Source organism: Theropithecus gelada, chromosome X (genome assembly GCF_003255815.1).
Source record: "Theropithecus gelada isolate Dixy chromosome X, Tgel_1.0, whole genome shotgun sequence".
Lineage (NCBI taxonomy): Eukaryota > Metazoa > Chordata > Mammalia > Primates > Cercopithecidae > Theropithecus > Theropithecus gelada.
This window is the reverse complement of record NC_037689.1, coordinates 112,796,265-112,819,949: the sequence shown is the minus strand read 5'-3', so window position 1 is coordinate 112,819,949 and position 23,685 is coordinate 112,796,265. Positions and strand designations below refer to the sequence as shown.

Genomic DNA, 23,685 nt, shown 5'->3' with positions numbered 1-23,685 from the left:
ATTTTTCATTTTTGTCACTGTTTTAAAAAATCAGGAAACTCTAAAGTTATGCCCTGAACTATATCTTGTCATTAGTCAATGCATTGTATAAAGTGGATATGGCCAGATTTTAGCCATATCCTCAAAAAATATATTATCTTCTGTATTTTACATGCAATCTTATCAGTGATAGTGATGCCTAAGATTTCTCTTGCTTTGAGGGAAATCTTTTCCTTTTTTTTTTTTTTTTTTTTTTGTTTGGAGTCTTGCTCCATCACCCAGGCTGGAGTGCAGTGGTGTGATGTTGGCTCTCTGCCACCTCTGCCTCCTGGGTTCAAGCAATTCTCATGCCTTAGCCTCCTGAGTAGTTGGGATTACAGGCATGCACCACCACGCCTGGCTAATTTCTATATTTTTAGTAGTGACAGAGTTTCACCATGTCAACTAGGCTGGTCTTGAACTCCTGGCCTTAAGTGATCTGCCCACCTCTGTCTCCCGAAGTGTTGAGATTACAGGCATCAGCCACCATGCCCGGCTCTCTTCATAGAATCTTAATGACTTTGAAATTAGAAACAAGGAATTTCTTGAGTTCCATATGGTCTCGGTTCTTTAGGACATTTCTTATTGGATGTTTCAAGTTATAGAAAAATAGGACAATAATATTTTTGGAAATTAGAGTATGTCCTCTTCAGGATTGACTCTGTATGGGGAAAGGCAGTAGAACTTCGGCAAAGGAGCTTCCTGCCTTCCCACTGTTAATTTTGCATGACAGATAACTTACAACAGTAATTTCTCTGGATTATATTCTTGTAAATATTCTCTGAACATGTGAATGTGACTGATAATTTTCTAGTAGAAAACAAGATTGTGAGGAAATAGGACAAAGAAAAAGGTGGGATCAAGGGAGGTTTGTAGATGTCTGGCTAAGATTAAAGATCTTTTATATTACTCCAAAACAAGCGAGAGGTACTAGTTTGGGGAGATCAAACTTCATCTGCTTTTTAAGTTTGCCTAGTGATTGCTCATTTCTTACTATGCATAAGAACCATTAAAACTCCATCCCTAAAATAAAAAAGCAAAATAAAAAAGAAAAGAAAAACCTTATCCCTCCCTTTGGTCTTTAAAACATGACACAACTTTAAAAAGGTAACCTTAAAAGATGATTTCCATTACTCACACAGGAATTTGTATTGAAGGATACCTCTTGCTCGGTACAGTATCCTAATATCTAAGTACACGTTTGACTTACTGAGCGTTAAGAGACACACACGACATGTTTGTTTAATCACTTGGCTAATATTTTGTCATTTTTAAATGGAGAATTCACAAGGTCAAATATAAACAAATCCGTATCAGGAAATAAGAATTGTGTTTTGAGAAGTTATTTTTTAAGTGAAAATAAGACATGTCACAGTCCAGTAAAGTACTTTTCTGTATAAAAAGTGCACTAATGAAAGGAATGCTATACTCAAACACAGTTGTGGTATTTATGCACTGGCAAATATGACAGGGGTTTCCAAGCTTAACTCAGTCCTTAACTATTTATAAAATAATTCAGTTTCAAAAATAGTGATAAATGTATAACACTTCCTCTTTTTGTGTGATTTTTAATCCTAGTTGAAGAACTATTGAAGAAAACTTTGCTACTTTTCTTGTTACCATTTGGTTTCATCTTAATATTAGTTATATTTGTAACCGGTCTGCTTTTGTGTAAGAGAGACAGCTACCCGAAAATGGTAAGATGTGTAACATTATGATGTTTAGTCTGAGATGGGAGATTTTTTAAATTTTCTGCACTTAGAACTGATGGAGTGACATTATATAATTTTGCTTATTCACTGTGGGTATACAATTGATTCCATATGGATTATGATGTTATCTTCAGAAAATACAGTAATTTTAAAAAAATTAATCTTACAAGACTACATTTTGAGGTGGATTTACTTTTGTCAAAATCAAACTTTAGAACATGAAATACTATTTGACTCTAGACTAGACAATGGTATACAGAAAGAGTTACAAGAGAAAAGCAGGATTGGGAGAAAGAGAAGAGTGAATGAAAATGGTCATAGACTGAAACACATATTACCAGTGTGCCACAGGCACAAGAACACATACAAATGATAAAACATGGTGCCTGCCTTTGGAGCACACACTCAAGTTAAGGGAGACAGGATCCATATGAAAAAATACAACCTTTGAGATGATTTTAGATGATTGCCATTTGAGTCTTGCAGATAATGCTATAGAATTTCAGAAAACAGTAAGACCACTGTGGGTTGGGGGGCTTTAAGAAGGAGTTGTAACCTGGAGAAAAATATCTTTTTGGGACAGGGTCTCATTCTGTCAGTCAGGCTGGAGGGGAGTGGTGCAATCATGGTTCACTGCAGCCTTGGTATCTGGGGCTCAAGCAATCCTCCTGCCTCAGCCTCCTGGGTAGCTGGGACTACAGGCTTGCACCACCATAGTGGGACTCCATTTCTATAAAAAATGTAAACATTAGCCAGGCATAGTTTTCTTTTCTTATAAATTCATAAGAAAATTCATAGTGGCTAATGTTAGCCACTATGCCTGGCTAATGTTTACATTTTTTATACAGATAGAGTCCCGCTATGTTGCCCAGGCTGGTCTCGAACTCCTGGGCTCAAACAATTCCTCCCACCTTGGCCTCCCAAAGTGCTGGGATTACAGGTGCCAGCAACTGTGCCTGGCTGAGAAAACTATCTCAATGCCATATCTTTTCAAGATAGAGAGAAAAGTGAATGTGTATAGAATGTTTCACTTTGTTTGCTGAATGCTCTTGTGCTTATTGTCTGAGTTGTTAATCTTCAGTGAAATAGTTTGTGTTATTAATGATGATTTGTTAATAACAGAGTTCTTTCTACATTCCAGAATTTTTCTGTGATAGATGAAGACTTTCCATATCAAGAGACATGGTATTGACTCACCAGCTTCCAGTCATGGCCAAATGTTCAATATGAGTCTCAATAAACTGAATTTTTCTTGCAAATGTTGAATACGTCTTATTTTAAAATGTTGTTGTATTTAAATAGGCTTTCGAGTACTCAAAGCCTCAACTAGTAGTACATTTTCTGGATTCTATTAACAGTTTCTTTTCTTATAAATTCATAGTGAGAGTGCTGCATGTAGAGAAATCAAGGTATGAGTCAGGTTTTATATTTATGATGTATTAATAAAACAATGTGACTTCACAGATTGCACTAAGCCATAGAGATATTGTCAAATCTTGGAAAATGAGATTCTAGTTTTTGTTGTTGTTTGTTTTAAACTGCACTTGGGATGAAAGTACACAGTATGAATAAAATTGTTTGGCTTTAGGCCAGGCGTGGTGGCTCATGCCTGTAATCCCAGCACTTTGAGAGGCCAAGGAAGGCGGATCTCCTGAGGTCAAGAGATCCAGACCAGCCTGACTAACATGGTGAAACCCTGTTTCTACTAAAAACACAATAAATTAGCCAGGTGTGGTGGCGTGCGCCTGTAATCCCAGCTACTTTGGAGGCTGAGGCAGGAGAATTGCTTCAACCTGGGAGGCGGAGGCTGCAGTGAGCCGACATCGTGCATTCCAGCTTGGGCAATAAGAGTGAAACTCCATCTCAAAAAAAAAAAAAAAAAAGTGTTTTGCTTTAAAAGTAACCTGTGAAAGTATTAGGAGGCAAGAAGTTTTAAATACATTCATAGTCCTAAGTATATTCTTTGCATTTCATGAAGAGAAATGTGTGAGGAATGCAGTGCTTAAAAGGCTAAAAGTAATAAAGTGATTAGGAATCATATTTGAAAAAATTGGAAGTCACAAACTACACAGAAAGTAATAAAATGATTAGGAATCATATTTGAAAAAACTGGAAGTCACAAACTATACAGTAAAACTTGAGAGTTTCCCTATACTTTCTGATGGTGTGTGTTTTTGGTTCACAGACCAAAAGGCACAAACTTCTGAAATTAGTAAGAACCTTTTTAAAAGGACAACCCACCTTCAGGGTATATGACAACCTAGGTGTCGATAATTGCTTTAAAACTTAGGGAATAATGAACTCCAATCAGGATTATAGATTACAATCAAGAGCCAAGCTTCAGTTCAGACTAGTTTCTGTTCAGTACTATTCATAGTAGAGTGGCCATAACCTGGGAGCTTATGAGAACTGCTCCAACCCCGACCTACTCAGTTAGCAATGTGCATTTTAAGAACATTCCCAGATGATTCATTTGCACTTTCAATTTGAAAAGTACTGATTTATAGCAGTATTTTAGAATAAAAAATGCTAAAATAATATAATGCAGAGGAAAGCTCATGGGAAGGGTAGCCACAGCTGTGCTCATCATTGCCACTGATCATCTCTAAAAGACGAAAAAAAGCTAAAACTGAAGTGTAAACCAGAATACCATCCTTAACTGTCACTTGTAATCAATGGTAGGATGTACCACCATTTCCCTAAGTAGACTTGTCCTTGTTAAACACTAAAACTCCTGTGATAGTGTAAATTAAGATGCAATATGATTGGCAATTGCTGTCAAACTAGATCTTGCTAAAATTGTTCTTAGTGAGTTGAAGGGTGTAGGGGAGGAAGGAGAAACGTGATGTGGAGAGGTCAAGGTGAGGTAGAGATAGGGCAGGCAACCTCATCCTGGGAGGCTGCATGCATCTTGGCAACCTACTTTTCCAATTCCCTTGTTTAGTGCATGCACAACAAGCTCTACTAATTAAAGGAATTCTGGACTTTCTACCATCAACCTAGAAGCCCCAATCAGAATTGCCCCAACAAAATGGAATCAAGTGGCACCAAATGTGGATAGAGTTGAGCCCTGCACAAAGCACCCAGAAATGAATTTGGAGAGGGAGGTCAACTGCCACTCCCCCAGTCCACTATTTTGGACACAACAGAGGTTCTCTGAACTGGGCGCCAGAGCATATGGACTTGAAGAAAGTGCTTTTTGTACTTCACATGGTAGCTCCATCCCCACTGAAAATGAGCCCACACAACTTGGGCTTGCATGAAGGATGGGGCCCAACTCACCCCCTCTACACTGAATGGCAGAGGCTTGGCAATGGAAGGCAAACAAACCACAAGAGTTGTCAGACTGGAGGAGGAAGCTCTGCTCCAAGTTCATTTTGGTGATAGTGTTACAGTAGGTAGCTAGTCAGGCATGAGAAGGGCAAGAGAGTGCTCCCCCTGTACCCCCCCAGAAAAGTCAGGTGACCATCAGCTGATGGTCAGGCAGTTGTTAACTGTCCCTCTAAAATAATAATTGCTCACAGCCTGCACCGGGGAAAGGCAATCTCCCTACAGATAGGATACACATGAAGCTGGTGATCAGCCCCCCTCTTTTGATAAGACCTTCAGGAGTTGAGCGCATGGGCTTACACATGCACATTAAGAGCAAAATGGCAGAATTTAACTGGTATATGACCTTCCGGGGTGTTGCACCAGAAAAGGGATGCAAGATACCAGAAGTAAGCCAGCATAGAAAATCCTAAGTCCAAGGTCCAACAGGACACTTGACCTCCAAGTTGGCTGCTTGGCCCTCTTCCAAGTATGTTTTACTTTCTTTTTATTCCTGCTCTAAACTTTTTAATAAATGCTCATTCCTGCTCTAAAACTTGCCTCAGTCTCTTCTTCAGCCTATGCCCCTCAGTCGAATTTTTTCTTCTGAAGAGGCAAGAATTGAGGTTGCTGCAGACCCGTATGGGTTCACCACTGGTAACAGTAGCTGCCAGAGGGGTCTATCTGTGCCTCATAGCCTTAGGCCAGAAACCAAAGGACAAAGTCTATTCAAACTGAAGGTCATGAGCCCTGAAACAGTGGCATGATAGGAAGATCACTTTCTTGCCTGCTCAGGATGAACAGCTGGTGCACTCCCACCTTCCTGCCCCTAAAACCGGGACCTCAGCACACCCTGGCATAATCGCCCCACCACCACCACCTGCCCCCTCCATCAAGGCAGGTGTTCCCATTAGTTAGCTTACCTAAGGAAAAGCTGGCTCTTACTCTTAAGAGCCACATACTGGAATGAAGCCTGAAATGCACCACTAAATAACCTGCTTCTAGGAGGGCATAGTGCTAGTGCACAACATAAGCTTCCTGAGACCTCCACACCATCAGCCCTGCAGGAGATAGGGTTTTGGCTCATATGTTCAGTGCATGGCTACAATAGGCAGCACAGGAAAAAGAAAGGAAAGAAAAGAGACAAATTGTTTGGAAGGCTAAGCCTTCCCTCAATTAATGAGTAAAGATTTTTGCCTTTTTAAAATGTTTGAGTTACTTTGGCTAAATGAATGACTTACGCTGGTAACCTGGAATTTGATATCTGGCGAACTTTCCAAAATTAAATTATAAATTATGTCTTTTTCTGACCTAATTAATCTTTTAGACATTAGGTCCCCTAAAGTCCAAAAATAACATATTTGGTTTCTTTGGTATAAAAACCATATGACTTAGTGTACGCTATCAATGGTTATTATTGTTATGTAAAATTGTCATATGCCACAGAAGTAATCAAAATTTCCCTGTCAGTTGTGGCTTTAATAGTGGTCGTCCTAACTAAAACTGTTTGTCATCCCTGGACAATTGTTGTCTTGTTTTGGGCCTCTTTAGAAAGTGGTTTTATTGTCAGCTATACAACTCTGACGGTGTTCTGCAATGCAGGTTTCTAATCACTTTGGAGATTGTGGCATTAGAATAGAGGAGAAAACTGCTGGTGGGAATGTCTCTGAGCATGCTAATGCATTAGAATCAGTGTATAATGAGCAGTGAGGGTGACCAGAGGTTACTTTAGTCGCCATCTTGGTTTTGGCAGGTTTTGGTCAGCTTCTTTATTGCAACCTGTTTTATCCGCAAGGTCTTTGTGAACTGTATCTTGTGCCTGCCTCCTATCTCATCCTATGACTAAGAATGCCTAATCCTTGGAATGCAACCCATTGGTCTCAGCCTTATTTTACCCAGTCCCTATTCAATATGGAGTCACTCTGCTTTAAACACCTCTAACATATTTCCCCCTGCATTTTACAAGGAAAAACTCAATCCTGAGGGTTATAGACGGATGAAGATCCTTCTTCTGCAACTTCTTCAGGCTGAATGGGGCAATGATATTTCTGCCTAACTATTAGGATCTCTTGTATTTGGGGTAGAGAGGAGCTCAGTCAAAAAGAGTCAGTACGGTGAGGGCCATTCATAACTCTGAGTTCCGACAAAAGGTGATATCTGAAAGATTAGTAAGTGTTTAATGTAAGAAAACATTGAGGAAGCTTATCCTGTATTCCTACACAAAGAGTACAACAGTAATATATTTCACAACGTAATGCAAAATAAATAAAATTAGCCCAAGTTAAAAAGCTTTCCATGAATTGGGCAACTGTTAGTACCAAGCTGATATGGAGTTGCTAGCTGATTATAATACATGTGCAGGATTAGAATACTGATCTGGACTTTTACATTATTCATCCCTCTTGTTTCTTCTGAGCTGCAGAGATCACTGATTGGTTCACAAGAATAAATAGTCAAAGCTGCAGAAACAAAAACCTTAAAAACAACTGATAAGAATAGAGTCTAATACCAAGTATACCATAATTTTTGAAGCATAATTTTTTCTCTCTCCAGTCTCTGAATTTTACTAAAGACAAATCGTGATAAGACTGATTTGCTGTATTATGCTTGGCCTGATTATTTGTATAAAGTGCAGCAAGAATAATTCTTTTTTTATATAGGTTTTTAAAAAAAATTTTTTTTTAAGACAGAATTTTGCTCTTGTTGCCCAGGCTGGAGTGCAATGGCACAGTCTCAGTTCACTGCAACCTCTGCTTCCCAGGTTCAAGCAATTCTCTTGCTTCAGTCTCCCAAGAAGCTGGGATTACAGGCATGTGCCAACATGCCCTGTTAATTTTGTGTTTTTAGTAGAGACGTGGTTTCACCATGTTGGCCAACCTGGTCTCTAACTCCTGACTTCAGGTGATCTGCCCACCTTGGCATCCCAAAGTGCTGGGATTACAGGCATGAGCCACCATGCCCAGACTTCATATAGGCTTTCAAAAATTGGCTTTGATGGAACTTTTTTCCATAAAAGGAATCTTAAATAAAACTTTTTTAAGCCGAGCCAAGCCATGGGTTTGTATCCTCGAATACCTGTGAGTTGAGTAAACTCCTCTCCTCTTGAGACTGGTGCCACATCTGTGTTTCCTTTGTCCCAAAGGGGACTTTTGTGGGCTCTGCTGCTCTCCCTTATGGGTGGCTCCTACCTAAAATTAGATCTCCAGCGGGACCTGCAACTCCCCAGGGACCTATTGGTCTCCCGTGCTTGCCAGAGTCAGAGTGGATTGTGGGGCATATTTGTGGGGGATATGGGGGTGTGGTGATTCAAGGGCAGAGAATCCCTGTGCAGAGCAGTGGCCCACCATGGGTACACAGCCAGTGTGATACCTCCCATCTCAGTACAGGTCTGAGGGAAGTGTGGGCATGCTTGCATGAGCTGTCCACCCAGTTTTCTGTCTGCAGGAAGTTTCCAAATTGCCACTGACAGTGTTGCCCATGGTCACAAGGGCACAGGGGCTCTCCAACAGTTTGGTGGTCATCAGACTATCACAGGGGTGAGGGGAGCAGAGAGGCATCCCCACCTACCCTTTCCATGTGTCTCCAAGTTCTTTGGGGGTTGATCTCTGCCAGACTGTTGCTGCTTTCCTTTTCGGCATCCCAACTTCTTCCCATGGGTTTTCAACAGCTTGTGACCCTCTTTCCTCATCTTTTTATTCTGAACTTGCCCATTCACCAGTACCATTGATATTCTTTCTGAGATAAACTGACATCCAATGCCCCTAGTCAGTCATTGTGAAAAAATAATACAACAAAACAAGTAGTAGTTTTTTAAAGTGCCTAGGAAAAATCTCTCAGAGGAAACTTGAAAAATAAAAAGAAGTGAGACATGGAAGGAGTAGCAGGAAAATGGTACTAATCTGAGAGCAAAGCAAATATGGGGTAACTATTGTGGGAAATTGCTGGTACTTTAGAACTAAAAATACATCAATGTTGTTGGAGTGTTATTCATGGCAGAGAATACTGTGACGTGATTTAAAGGTAGGAATCAGGTATCGGAGGGCCTTGTATTCCATGAAGAAATGTTTTAATGTTCTAAGTGGGTGATAGTTAATACTGAATGTCAACTTGATTGGACTGAAGGAGGCAAAGTTTGATCCTGAGTGTGTCTGCAATCATGTGGCAAAAGAAGATTAACATTTGAATCGGTGAACTGGGAAAGGCAGACCTACTCTTAATCTGGGTAGGCACCATCTAATCAGCTGGCAGCATGGCCAGGATTTAAGCAGGCAGAAAAACATGAAAAAGCTAGACTGGCTTAGCCTCCCAGCCTACGTCTTTCTCCCATACTGGATGCTTCGTGCCATCAAACACTGGACTTCAAGTTCTTCAGCTTCAGGACTCAGACTGTCTTCCCCTTGCTCCTCAGCTTGCAGATGGCCTATTGTGGGACTTTGTAAGATTGTTTGAGTTTAATACTTCTTAACAAACTCCTCTTTGCATATGTATATCTATCCTATTAGTTCTGTCCCTCTAGAGAATTCTGACTGATACAGATTTTAGTACCAGAACTAGTTCTAGAAGAAGAGAATATTAAGAATGGAGTTCTTTCATTGATTTGGGGATTTCTGGAGTTGGCTGCTTAATATGGTTAGACCCCAAAATGCTAAGGACTCTACTTCTAATAGTATGGGGAACACTGAGAGTCTTTACCATGAACAGTTTAGAGAGTTATGCAAAAGAAATGCATTTGACACATCTGATTCACTGCTTGTGAGAGGCAAGTTTAGTGACTCTATACATTATACCTTTGACCATATGTGGAGAACCAAGGAACATAATGAAGCTGGTTGGTTGCTCCTAAGTTCAGTGGACAAAGTGATGAAAGAAAATGATTAAGTCAGGGATTATAACTCCCAGCTTCAGAAGCAGATACTGAGCCTCAAATATTCTTATTTATTTATTTATTATACTTTAAGTTCTAGGGTACATGTGCACAGCATGCAGGTTTGTTACATATATATACACGTGCCATGGTGGTGTGCTGCACCCATTAATGCATCATTTATGTTAGGTATATCTCCTAATGCTATTGCTCCCCCCTCCCCCAACCCCATGACAGACCCCAGTGTGTGATGTTCCCCTTCCTTTGTCCAAGTGTTCTCATTGTTCAATTCCCACCTATGAGTGAGAATATGCAGTGATTGGTTTTTTTGTCATTGGGATAGTTTGCTGAGAATGATGGTTTCCAGCTGCATCCATGTCCTTGCAAAGGACATGAACTCATCCTTTTTTATGGCTGCATAGTATTCCATAGTGTATATGTGCTGCATTTTCCTAATCCAGTCTGTCACTGATGGACATTTGGGTTGGTTCCAAGTCTTTGCTATTGTGAATAGTGCTGCAATAAACATACATGTGTATATGTCTTTATAGCAGCATGATTTATAATCCTTTGGGTATATACCCAGTAATGGGATGGCTGGGTCAAATGGTATTTCTAGTTCTAGATCCTTGAGGAATCACCACACTGTCTTCCACAATGGTTGAACTAATTTACAGTCCCACCAACAGTGTAAAAGTGTTCCTATTTCTCCACATCCTCTCCAGCACCTGTTGTTTCCTGACTTTTTAATGATCGCCATTCTAACTGGTGGGAGATGGTATCTCATTGTGGTTTTGATTTGCATTTCTCTGATGGCCAGTGATGATGAGCATTTTTTCATGTGTCTGTTGGCTGCATAAATGTCTTCTTTTGAGAAGTGTCTGTTCATATCCTTTGCCCACTTTTTGATGGGGTTTTTGTTTTTTTCTTGTAAATTTGTTTGAATTCTTTGTAGATTCTGGTTATTAGCCCTTTGTCAGATGAGTAGATTGCAAAAATTTTCTCCCATTCTGTAGGTTGCCTGTTCACTCTAATGGTAGTTTCTTTTGCTGTGCAGAAGCTCTTCAGTTTAATTAGATCCCATTAGTCAATTTTGGCTTCTGTTGCCATTGCTTTTGGTGTTTTAGACATGAAGTCCTTGCCCAGGCCTATGTCCTGAATGGCATTACCTTGATTTTCTTCCAGGGTTTTTATGGTTTTAGGTCTAACATTTAAGTCTTAATCCATCTTGAATTAATTTTTGTATAAGATGTAAGGAAGGGATCCAATTTCAGCTTTCTACATATGGCTAGCCAGTTTTCCCAGCACCATTTATTAAATAGGGAATCCTTTCCCCATTTCTTGTTTATGTCAGGTTTGTCAAAGATCAGATGGCTGTAGATGTGTGGTATTATTTCTGAGGGCTCTGTTCTGTTCCATTGGTCTATATCTCTGTTTTGGTACCAGTACCATGCTGTTTTAGTTACTGTAGCCTTGTAGTATAGTTTGAAGTCAGGTAGTGTGATGCCTCCAGCTTTGTTCTTTTGGTTTAGGATTGTCTTGGCAATGTGGGCTCTTTTTTGGTTCCATATGAACTTTAAAGTAGTTTTTTCTAATTCTGTGAAGAAAGTCATTGGTAGCTTGATGGGGATGGCATTGAATCTATAAATTACCTGGGGCAGTATGGTCATTTTCACAATATTGATTCTTCCTATCCATGAGCATGGTTATGTTCTTCCATTTGTTTGTGTCTTCTTTTATTTCACTGAGCAGTGGTTTGTAGTTCTCCTTGAAGAGTTCCTTTACATCCCTTGTAAGTTGGATTCCTAGGTATTTTATTCTCTTCAAAGCAATAGTGAATGGGAGTTCACTCATGATATGGCTCTCTGTCTGTTATTGGTGTATAAGAATACTTGTGATTTTTGCACATGGATTTTGTATCCTGAGACTTTGTTGAAGTTGCTTATCAGCTTAAGGAGATTTTGGGCTGAGACGATGGGGTATTCTAAATAGAAAATCATGTCATCTGCAAACAGGGACAATCTGACTTCCTCTTTCCCTAATTAAATACCCTTTATTTCTTTCTCTTGCCTGATTGCCCTGGCCAGAACTTCCAACACTATGTTGAATAGGAGTGGTGAGAGAGGGCATCTCTGTCTTGTGCCAGTTTTCAAAGGGAATACTTCCAGTTTTTGCCCATTCAGTATGATATTGGCTGTGGGTTTCTCATAAATAGCTCTTATTATTTTGACATACATCCCTTCAATACCGAATTTATTGAGAGTTTTTAGCATAAAGGCTGTTGAATTTTGTCAAAGACCTTTTCTGCATGTATTGAGATAATCATGAGGTTTTTGTCTTTGGTTCTGTTTATATGCTGGATTACATTTATTGATTTGCATATGTTGAACCAGCCTTGCATCCCAGGGATGAAGCCCACTTGATCATGGTAGATAAACTTTTTGATGTGCTGCTAGATTTGGTTTGCCAGTATTTTATTGAGGATTTTTGCATCAATGTTCATCAGGGATATTGGTTTAAAATTCTCTTTTTTTGTGTATGTGTCTCTGCCATGCTTTAGTATCAGGATGGTGTTGGCCTCATAAAATGAGTTAGGGAGGATTCCCTCTTTTTCTATTGATTGGAATAGTTTCAGAAGGAATGGTACCAGCTCCTCCTTGTACCTTTGGTAGAATTTGACTGTGAATCCATCTGGTCCTGGACTTTTTTTGGTTGGTAGGCTATTAAATATTACCTCAATTTCAAAGCCTGTTATTGGTCTATTCAGGGATTCAACTTCTTCCTGGTGTAGTTTTGGGAGGGTGTATGTGTCCAGGAATTCATCCACTTCTTCTAGATTTTCTGTTTTATTTGCATAGAGGTGTTTATAGTATTCTCTGCTGCTAGTTTGTTTTTCTGTGGGATTGGTGGTGATATCCCCTTTATCATTTTTTATTGTGTCTATTTGATTCTTCTCTCTTTTCTTCTTTATTTGTCTTGCTAGCGGTCTATCAATTTTGTTGATCTTTTCAAAAAACCAGCTCCTGGATTCAGTGATTTTTTGAAGGGTTTTTTTGTGTCTCTATCTCCTTCAGTTCTGCTCTGATCTTAGTTATTTCTTGCCTTCTGCTAGCTTTTGAATGTGTTTGCTCTTGCTTCTCTAGTTCTTTTAATTGTGATGTTAGGGTGTCATTTTAAGTCTTTCCTCCTTTCTCTTGTGGGCATTTAGTGCTACAAATTTCCCTCTACATACTGCTTTAAATGTGTACCAGAGAATCTGGTATGTTGTGTCTTTGTTCTCATTGATTTCAAAGAACATCTTTATTTCTGCCTTCATTTCTTTATGTACCCAGTAGTCATTCAGGAGGTTGTTCAGTTTCCATGTAGTTGAGTGGTTTTGAGTGAGTTTCTTAATCCTGAGTTCTAGTTTGATTGCACTGTGATCTGAGAGACAGTTTGTTACAATTTCTATTCTTTTACATTTGCTGAGGAGTGCTTTACTTCCAGTTACATGGTAAATTTTGGAATAAGTGTGATGTGGTGCTGAGAAGAATGTATATTCTCTTGATTTGGGGTGGAGAGTTCTGTAGATGTCTATTAGGTCCACTTGGTGCAGAGCTGAGTTCAATTCCTGGATATCCTTGTTAACTTTCTGTCTCGTTGATCTAACGTTGACAGTGGGGTGTTAAAGTCTCCCATTATTATTGTGTGGGAGTCTAAGTCTCTTTGTAGGCCTCCAAGGACTTGCTTTATGAATCTGGGTGTTCCTGTGTTGGGTGCATATTTATTTATGATAGTTAGCTCTTCTTGTTGGATTGATTCCTTTACCATTATGTATTGGCCTTCCTTGTCTCTTTTGATCTTTGTTGGTTTAAAGTCTGTTTTATCAGAGACTAGGATTGCAACCCCTGTCTGTTTTTGTTTTCCATTTGCTTGGTAGATCTTCCTCCATCCCTTTATTTTGAGCCTATGTGTGTCTCTCTGCATGTGAGATGGGTCTCCTGAGTACAGCACACTGATGGGTCTTGACTCTTTATCCAATTTGCCCATCTGTGTCTTTTAATTGGAGCATTTAGTCCATTTAAATTTAAGGTTAATATTGTTATGTTTGAATTTGATTCTGTCATATTATGTTAGCTGGTTATTTTGCTCATTAGTTCATGCAGTTTTTTCCTAGCATCGATGGTCTTTACAATTTGGCATGTTTTTGCAGTGGCTGGTTCTGGTTGTTCCTTTCCATGTTTGGTGCTTCCTTCAGGATCTCTTGTAGGGCAGGCCTGGTGGTGACAAACTCTCTCAGCATTTGCTTGTCTGTAAAGGATTTTATTTCTCCTTCACTTCTGAAACTTAGTTTGGCTGGATATGAAATTCTGGGTTGAAAATTCTTTTCCTTAAGAATGTTGAATATCAGCCCCCACTCTCTTCTGGCTTGGAGAGTTTCTGCTGAGAGATCTGCTGTTAGTCTGATGGGCTTCCCTTTGTGGGTAACCCAACCTTTCTCTCTGGCTTCCCTTAACATTTTTTCCTTCATTTCAACTTTGGTGAATCTGACAATTACGTGTCTTGGAGTTGCTCTTCTTGAGGAGTATCTTTGTGGCATTCTCTGTATTTCCTGAATTTGAATGTTGGCCTGCCTTGCTAGGTTGGGGACATTCTCCTGGATAATATCCTGCAGAGTGTTTTTCAACTTGGTTCCATTCTCCCTGTCACTTTCAGGTACACCAATCAGACGTAGATTTGGTCTTTTCACATAGTCCCATATTTCTTGGAGGCTTTGTTCATTTCTCTTTTTCTCTAAACTTATCTTCTCACTTCATTTCATTCATTTGATCTTCAATCACTGATACCCTTTCTTCCAGTTGATCGAATTGGCTACTGAAGCTTGTGCATTTGTCAAGTAGTTCTCGTGCCATGGTTTTCAGCTCCATCAGGTCATTTAAGGACTTCTCTACACCGGTTATTCTAGCTAGCCATTCATCTAATCTTTTTCAAGGTTTTTAGTTTCTTTGTGATGGGTTCGAACTTCCTCCTTTAGCTCGGAGAACTTTGATCATCTGAAGCCTTTTTCTCTCAACTCGTCAAAGTCATTCCCTGTCCAGCTTTGTCATTCTCCATCCAGCTTTGTTCCATTGCTGGTGAAGAGCTGCGTTCCTTTGGAGGTGGAGAGGCACTCTGATTTTTAGAATTTTCAGCTTTTCTGCTTTGTTTTTTCCCCATCTTTGTGGTTTTATCTACCTTTGGTCTTTGATGATGGTGACGTACAGATGGAGTTTTGGTGTGGATGTCCTTTCTGTTTGTTAATTTTCCTTCTAACAGTCAGGACCCTCAGCTACAGGTCTATTGGAGTTTGTTGGAGGTCCTCTCCAGACCCTGTTTGCCTGGGTATCAGCAGCAGAGGCTGCAGAAGATAGAATATTGCTGAACAGCGAGTGTTCCTGTCTGATTCTTGCTCTGGAAGCTTCGTCTCAGAGGGGTACCTGGCCAAGTGAAGTGTCAGTCTGCCCCTACCGGAGGGTGCCTCCCAGTTAGGCTACTTGGGGGTCAGGGAACCATTTGAGGAGGCGGTCTGTCCATTCTCAGATCTCAAACTCCATGCTGGGAGAATCACTACTCTCTTCAAAGCTGTCACACAGGGACATTTAAGTTTGCAGAGGTTTCTGCTGCCTTTTGTTCAGCTTTGCTCTGCCCCCAGAGGTGGGGTCTACAGAGGCAGGCAGGCCTCCTTGAGCTGCGGTGGGCTCCACCCAGTTTGAGCTTCCCGGCTGCTTTGTTTACCTACTCAAGCATCAGCAATGGTGGGCGCCCCTCCCCCAGCCTTGCTGCTGCCTTGCAGTTTGATCTCAGACTGCTGTGCTAGCAATGAGCAAGGCCCCATGGGCATGGGACCCTCTGAGCCATGCAAGGGATATAATCTCCTGGTGTGCCATTTGCTAAGACTGTTGGAAAAGCGCAGTATTAGGTTGAGAGTGACTCCATTTTCCAGGTGCTGCCTGTCACCGCTTCCTTTGGCTAGGAAAGATAATTCCCTGACCCCTTGCACTTCCTGGGTGAGGTGATGCCTCACCCTGCTTCAGCTCATGCTCAGTGGGCTGCACCCACTGTCCTACCCCCAGGGTCTGACAAACTCCAGTGAGATGAACCTGGTACCTCAGTTGGAAATGCAGAAATCACCCATCTTCTGCGTTGCTCATGCTAGGAGCTATAGACTGGAGCTGTTCTTATTTGGCCATCTTGGAACAACCCCCCTGAGCTTCAAATATTCTAAGATTGCTCTGAGTGAGAGTCTTATCTCCTGTAGAGAAAGAGCTGAAATTGTGGAAAATTAGACATAAGTTCTTATCATGTGAGTAGCTGACCTACAATGAAAGGTGCATGTACAGCCTTGCCAGGTGTCTACTGTTAAAGTGAGGGCATTGATTGGAAAAGAATAGGACCCTACATCTTGGAATGGGGATGTGTGGGAGGACCCTGATGAAGCTGAGGACACTGAACTTGTAAACTCTGATGAACTTTTTTTTGCCAGAAGAAACAGCTTCCCCATCTCCACTAGTGGAAACATCCTCTCTCCAACCCATGCTGCCATCAGCCTTTCCATCTTTGCCTGAGGAGATAATCCCTGTGTTGCCTGAGGCTATAGTGATGGCTTCCCCTGAGGCAGTTGCCAGGTAAGATAATGTTGATTCTCTTCAGGAGCCACCCCCCAACACCCCTGTTTGCTTTCTAGACCTATAACTAGACTAAATTCCCAGTGGGCCCCTAGAGGTGACATTCAGAGTGTGACCCATGAGGAGGTGCACTACACTCAAAAATAACTGCTTGAGTTTTCTAATTTATATAAGCAGAAATCTGAAGAGCAGGCATGGGAATGAATATTAAGGGTGTGGAATAATAGTGGAAGGAACATAGAGTTGGATCAGGATGAATTTATTGATTTGGGCCTACTAAGTAAGGATTCCGCATTTAATGTTGCAGATTGGGGAGTTGAAAAAGGTAATAATAGTTTATTTGCTTGGTTAACTGAAAGAAGGGTTAAAAGATGGCCCATTGTGAGGGAACTGGAAATGCCTGATCTACCTTCATTTAATGTAGAGGAAGGGATCCAAAGGCTTATGAAGATTGGGATAGTGGAGTGGATGAGTTACTTTAGACCTACTCATCCCAGCTGGGAAGGTCCAGAAGATACATCCTTCACCAATGCCTCGTAAAATAGGTTTGTGAGGGCAGCAAGTGCATCATTGAAGACTCTGTAATTGCTCTTCTTTGTATGTGAGATCTAACAGTAGGAATCACAGTCACTCAACTACAAAATTTAAATACAATGGGAATAATTGGATCCTGAGGTGACAGGGGCCAAGTATTGGCACTTACTGTCAAAGGCAAGGTTGCTGTAGCTACTTAATGGACAGCAAAGGCAAAGCAGCAATCAGAATAGTCAGACTCGTGTAGATCTCTGGCATTCACTAATTTAACATAGTGTTCCTAGAAGTGAAATTGATAGGAAGCCTACTGCATTCCTACTTAACTTATATAAGCAGAAAACTTCCAGGTCGAATGGACAAAAGACTAATTTGAATTATAAAAACAGACAATAATGGCCCCTCAATCAACAGAGTTCAGTCAGTTTACAGACCCAGAATCCCTTGAATGAAGGCAGTTGGGAAGGAAGGAACCCACTACACTACCGACAATTTATGCAATTAATCTTTCTCCCATCTTTCTTTGAGGAGACCTCTGACATTTTACCCAGGTAACTATGCCTTGGGAAAGGGAAATGATTAGACATTTCAGGGACTACGGACACAGGCTCTGAGCTGATGTTGATTCCAGGGGACCCAAAACATCACTGTGGTCCTCCAGTTAAAGTATGGGCTTATGGAGGTCAGGCAATTAATGGAGTTTTAGCTCATGTCTAACTTACATTGAGTCCAGTAGGTCCCTGGGCTCATGCTGGATTGATAGAATGGTGGAATGGTCTTTTGAAGTAACAATTATGACACTAACTAGGTTGCAATACTTTGCACACCTAGGGCGAAGTTCTCCAGAAGGCTATGTAGGCTATGAATCAGCGTCCAATATATGGTACTGTTTCTCTCATAGCCAGGATTCACGGGTCCAGGAATCAAGGGATGGAAGTGGAAGTGGCACCACCCACCATCACCCTCAGTGATCCACTAGCAAAATCTTTCCTTCCTGTTCCCACGACATTACCTTTAAGTCAAAAGGCTAAGAAGGGAGTTACAGTGTTGGCCGGGGTGATTGACCTGGAGTAGCAAGATGAAATCAGTCTACTACTCAATAATGGAGGTAAGCAAGAGTATGCATAGAATACAGGAGATCCATTAGGGCATCTCTTAGTACTACCATGCCCTGTGATTAAAGTCAATGGGAAACTAAAACAGTCCAAACCAGGCAGGACTACAAATGGCCCAGACCAGTCAGGAATGAAGATTTGGGTCACTCCACCAGGAAATAAACCAAAACCTGCAGAGGTGCTTGCTGAAGGCAAAGGAAATACAGAATGGGTAGTAGAAGAAGGTAGTCATCAATACCAGCTATGACCACTTGACCAGTTTCAGTAATGAGGAATGTAATTATCATGAGTATTTCCCCCTTCTTTTGTTATAAACATTTTTGTGCATGTATACAGTTGTACTAAAAAAACTTCATTTTATTTCCTTTTTCCTTTACCATGTGAAATACGATTTTTTGACTTCATATCAGCATTTAAGTATTGTTAACTTTGTGTAATGGCATTTGGGTGGAGATTGATGCATTTCCGGTTGCATGAAGGATAGTAGTATTTACATGTTAGGCATAATTATGACCTTATTTTTGTCTTTATTTGAAGATTATGTATGATCTCAGGAGATGTGTATGGGTTCTTGATTGAGATGTGTATGGACACTTGATTGAGTGTCAACCTGACTGAATTGAGTGTCAACTTGATTGAATTGAATTGAATTGAATTGAGTGTCAATTTGATTGAATTGAAGGATGCAAAGCATTGATCCTGGGTGTGTCTGTGAGCCAAAGGAAATTAATATTTGAGTCCATGAGCTGGGAAAGGCAGACCCTTATTCCCTGGCAAACTACTAATTTATTTTCTCTCCTTATAATTTTATCATTTTGAGAATATCATATAAATAAATTTACATACTATGTAACTTTTAATGTTGGCTTTTTGCATTCTGCATAATTAGCCAGAGGTCCAACCAAGTTGTGTGTGTCAATAGCTTGTTCTTTTTTATTGCTGATAAATGCCATAGTATAGATGTGCCACAGTTGTTTTATCCATTTTCCCACTAAAAAGCATCTGGACTGATTCTAGTTTTGGGTTATTATGAATAAAGCTGCTATAAATATCCATATGTAGGTTTTTCAATGTAGTTTTCATTTCTCTGGGATTAATGTCCAAGAGTGCAGTTGCTAGATCATATTGCATATGTAGCTTTATAATGAACTGCCAGATTATTTTCCAGAATTCTTGCATCATTTTTCATTCCTACCAGCAATGTATGGGTTATGCAGTTTCTTTGTATCCTCTCCAGAATTTGGTGTTATCACTATTTTTTATTTCAGCCGTTCAAATAGGTGTGTTGTGACATCTCATTGTGGTTTCTATTTGTATTCCCCTATTGTCTAGTGATGTTGAACATCTTTTCATGTCCTTATTGGACACCTTTAGATCTTATTTGCTTAAATGTCTCTTCATTTCTGGCCTATTTTTTAATTTGGTTGTTTTCTTATGGTTGACTGTTGATAGTTTTTTCTCCAGACATCCTGCCTTTTTCAGATATATATGGTTTGCAAACATTTTCTCCAAACCTGTAGGGTGTCTTTTCCTCTTCTTCACAGGGCTTTTCATAAAGCAGAACATTTTAATTTTGATGAGGTCTAATCTATCAATTTTTCCTTTTGTAGATTGTGCTTATGGTGTAATGTTTGAGAACTCCTGGCCAAGCTCTTGGTGGAGAAGATTTTCTCTTATTTTACCTTCTCAAAGTTTATAGTTTTACATTAAAATTTAAACCTATGATCCATCTTTGAGTGAAATTTTGCATGAAGTATGAGGTTTATTTTTGAGTTTCATGTAGTTTTTTGTATATTTATTGAGGGATGATTAGGTGGAAGTTGTCTTCTGCCAAACAGGTGGACGTTCTTGGTGCTTCTTGTTGTGTAGACTGTATGGAGAGCATTGCCAAAAAGGGTAAATTAGCAGAGTCAAATCCAAAAAGATTATACTTTGAGAAGCAGAAAATTTAAGTCTTTTTTTCTCATCATAAGGAGAGCTACAGTCTTTTGTAGAATGCCCAAGAAGATTCTAGGCTTTGGTCATCTCCATGAGAACTCATTCTTACAGTTAAGTAAAGTAGTTGGAAGAGTGAGCTGTAGGATTTAAACTGTTCTGGGAAACTTATATATAACATAGCAATTGAGGAGGAAGTTGGAAAACAGCAAAATTGTGTGACTGGGAGAATTACCTAGTAAGTCAGTGTTAGTGGGCACTAGATACCAGTCGTTTACTTTAGAGCTGTATTCATTATACTATCCTACAGCAAACAAGTAAGTGCTCAGTAAATGTTCCCATAGTGTCTAGAAAGAGTTAAAACTTTTGATCTATAAAGGAAGATGTATAAACACGAATGAAATGCTTTACATTCATTTCCTCCACTGGTCAGAAAATTAGCCTATGCTATTTGATCATTTAAGGTACAGAAATAATTCTTGTGGTATTAACAAAATATCTTACATTGAACAATTGCCTGAGCTGCCGATTTTAAAGAAACTTGGTCTGCAACTCACGTTTGCTGTAGGTAATTAGAATTTGAAACTAATGAAGCAAAAAAGATGTTTAAGGCAAAATATTGCTTAAAATATGATACTAGCTATTTTAGTTCATCCAGGCTACTGAACAGAATCACATGGACTGGGTGGCTTATAAACAACAAAATTTATTTCTTACAGTTCTGGAAGCTGGGATGTCCAAGATCAAGGTGCCAACAGATTCAGTGTCTGGTGAGGACCATTTTCCCGGTTCGTAGATGGGGACTTCTTGCTGTGTCCTCACTGAATGGATGGTGCAAACAGTCTCCCATGGGCTTCTTTTATAAAGGCACTAATCTCATTTGTGATTAGGCCTTCATGCCCTAATCACCAGATCATAGCACCAGCTAAGAAAGATAGCTGAAGTGCACATTTGTACTTTCTCAAGTGCTAAATTAAAAGGGATTTGTGAAATATTTTCTGTAGCAAGCACCATTAGTTTGAAGAGTGATTTTCCAGAATCAAAAGTGCTCCACTATGTAATAATAAGTCCATGTTGAAAGAATAGGGGAGGTCACTGAAAAATTTCATGTTGCTGATGCATGTTCTCTCTGAAGTTAATTCATTCAGCTATTGAGAACATATAGTGGTTTTTTATTTCTTCAGCTTTTATTTTAAGTTCCAGGGTACCTGTGCAGGATGTGCAGGTTTGTTGCATAGGTGAACATGTGCTATGATGGTTTGCTGCATGGATCTACTGTCACCTAGGTATTAAGCCTAGCATGCATTAGCTATTCTTCCTTATGCTCTCCCTTCCCCCAACTCCTCTGAAGAAAGGCATTTAAAAAATATTTTATTATTTCAATAACTTTTGTGGTACAAGTGTTGTTGGTTACATGCATGAATTATATAGTGGTGGAATTCTGGGGTTTTAGAGCACCCATCACCTGAGTAGTGTACATTTTGCCCAATATGTAGTTTCTCATCCCACACCCTCCTCTCATGCTCCCCGCTTTGAGTCTCCAAAGTTCATTGTATCACACTGTATGCCTTTGTGTCCTCATAGCTTAGCTCTCACTTATAAGTGAGAAAAATGGCACTTCGTTTTCCATTCCTGAGTTACTTCACTTAGAATAATGGCTTCCATCTCCATCCAAGTTGCTGCAAAAGACACAACTTCATTCCTTTTTTATAGCAGAGTAGTATTCCATAGTGTTTGTTGGGCCCTTAGGTTTGTTCTGTACCTTTGCAATTCTGAACTGGGCTGCAAATAAACATATGTATCCGTGTGTCTTTTTCATTTAATGACTTTCTTTAAGCAGATACCCAGTAGTGGGATTGCTGGATGGAATGATAGTTCTACTTTTAGTTCTTTAAGGAATCTCTATACTGTTTTGCATAGAGGTTGTGCTAATTTACATTCCTACCCGCAGTGTAAAAGTCTTCCCTTTTCACCACATCCATGCCAACATCTCTTGTTTTCTGACATTTTAATTATGCCCATTCTTGCAGGAGTAAGGTGGTATGTCATTGTGGTTTTAATTTACATTTCCCTGATGATTAGTAACATTGAACATTTTTTCAAATGTTTGTTGGTTGACCGTCTATCTTCTTTTGATAAATGTCCATTCATGTCTTTTGCCCACTTTTTGATGGGATTTTTTTTTTTTTCTTGCTGAATTCTTTGTGTTCCTCGTAGATTCCAGATACTGGTCCTTTGTTGAAAGCATAGTTTGCAAATATTTTCTCACATTCTGTGGGTTGTCTCTTTACTCTGATGATTATTTCTTTTGCTGTGCAGAATCTTTTTAATTTTACCAGGTCCCATTTATTTATTTTTGTTTCTGTTGTCTTTACTTTTGGGGTCTTTTGGGGTCTTAGTCATGAATTCTTTGTTTAGGACAATGCCCAGAAGAGTTTTTCCTAGACTCTCTTCCAGAATTGTTATGGTTTCAGGTCTTAGATTTAAGTCTTTGATTCATCTTGAGTTGATTTTGGTATATGGTGGGAGATAGGGATCCAGTTTCATTCTTCTACATGTCACTGGCCAATTTTCCCAGCACCATTTATTAAATATGGTGTTTTTCTTCCAATTTATGTTTTTGTATGCTTTGTCAAGGGTTAATTGGTTATCTATATTTGTCTTTACTTCTGGTTCTCTATTCTGTTCCATTGGTCTATGTGACTACTTTTATACCAGTTCCACACTACTTTGGTAATTATAACCTTGTAGTATAACTTGAAGTCCAGCAATATGATGCCTCCAGATTTTTTCATTTTACTTATGATTGCTTTGGCTATTTGGGGAGAGCACAGTGTTAATGAGGCCAAAGGCAAAGGCCGTATTCCAATATGGGCCAGTGAAGTTTGCTCTCTTCCATAACACGAACTTTTTCCTCCACCCCTCCTCAGTTCTCTGGCCAGTATATACCACTGACCATATTATTTAATGGGATGTACCATGTAGCAATTCCCACAAAAATGAGGACAGTTTTAAGTGCAGACTACTTTCCCCAGTTGTAAGATGGATTTTGTAGTCCGTGTTAGAAAGGGGTCTTTGGATTAATAAAACACCTACATGTGGTCTATAGAATTTTGTTCCTCCAGATGTAAGTATTCCATGGGGAAAGGGTTCTGGGATCAAAAAACCAGGGAAAATTCTGAGTTAAGTGAAGTTAAATTTTTTATTTTATTTCTATTTTTATATTTATATTTGTTTATTTATTATATTTATTTATTTATTTTTATTTTTTAACTGTGGACTTGGCAGAGCCATTATTATACTAATGTTTTGTGACTCTCAGATTACAGAATTCAACCTTTCCAAATTTATTTGAACCACTCTTTTAGACCACAGTTAGTTACATCTCTCAAGAGACTATTCCAGGAACAAAACAGTATGAGATATATGAATGGCTCGCAAGCCCTGTTCAAATGAGGTTATGTTAACTCTGAGGACTGAATTATCACTTAGCAGGATATAGGCATTAACGGGAGGCATTTGTGTGTCCTGGGCACATGAAGGCTTAGATTCGTTTA

At 39.6% G+C, this 23,685-nt stretch overlaps 1 protein-coding gene across 1 annotated transcript in view; it reads left to right on the top strand.

Moving 5' to 3' along the window:
* The window catches only part of IL13RA2 (interleukin 13 receptor subunit alpha 2), a 38,585-nt gene extending 35,599 nt beyond the window's left edge, over positions 1-2,986 (top strand). Inside the window, exons 11-12 of the mRNA XM_025372800.1 lie at positions 1,597-1,715; positions 2,820-2,986. Coding sequence (XP_025228585.1) covers positions 1,597-1,715; positions 2,820-2,846 — 146 coding nt within the window. The 3' untranslated portion in view covers positions 2,847-2,986. The remainder of the gene's footprint in view (positions 1-1,596; positions 1,716-2,819) is intronic.
* Positions 2,987-23,685: the final 20,699 nt, after the last annotated feature.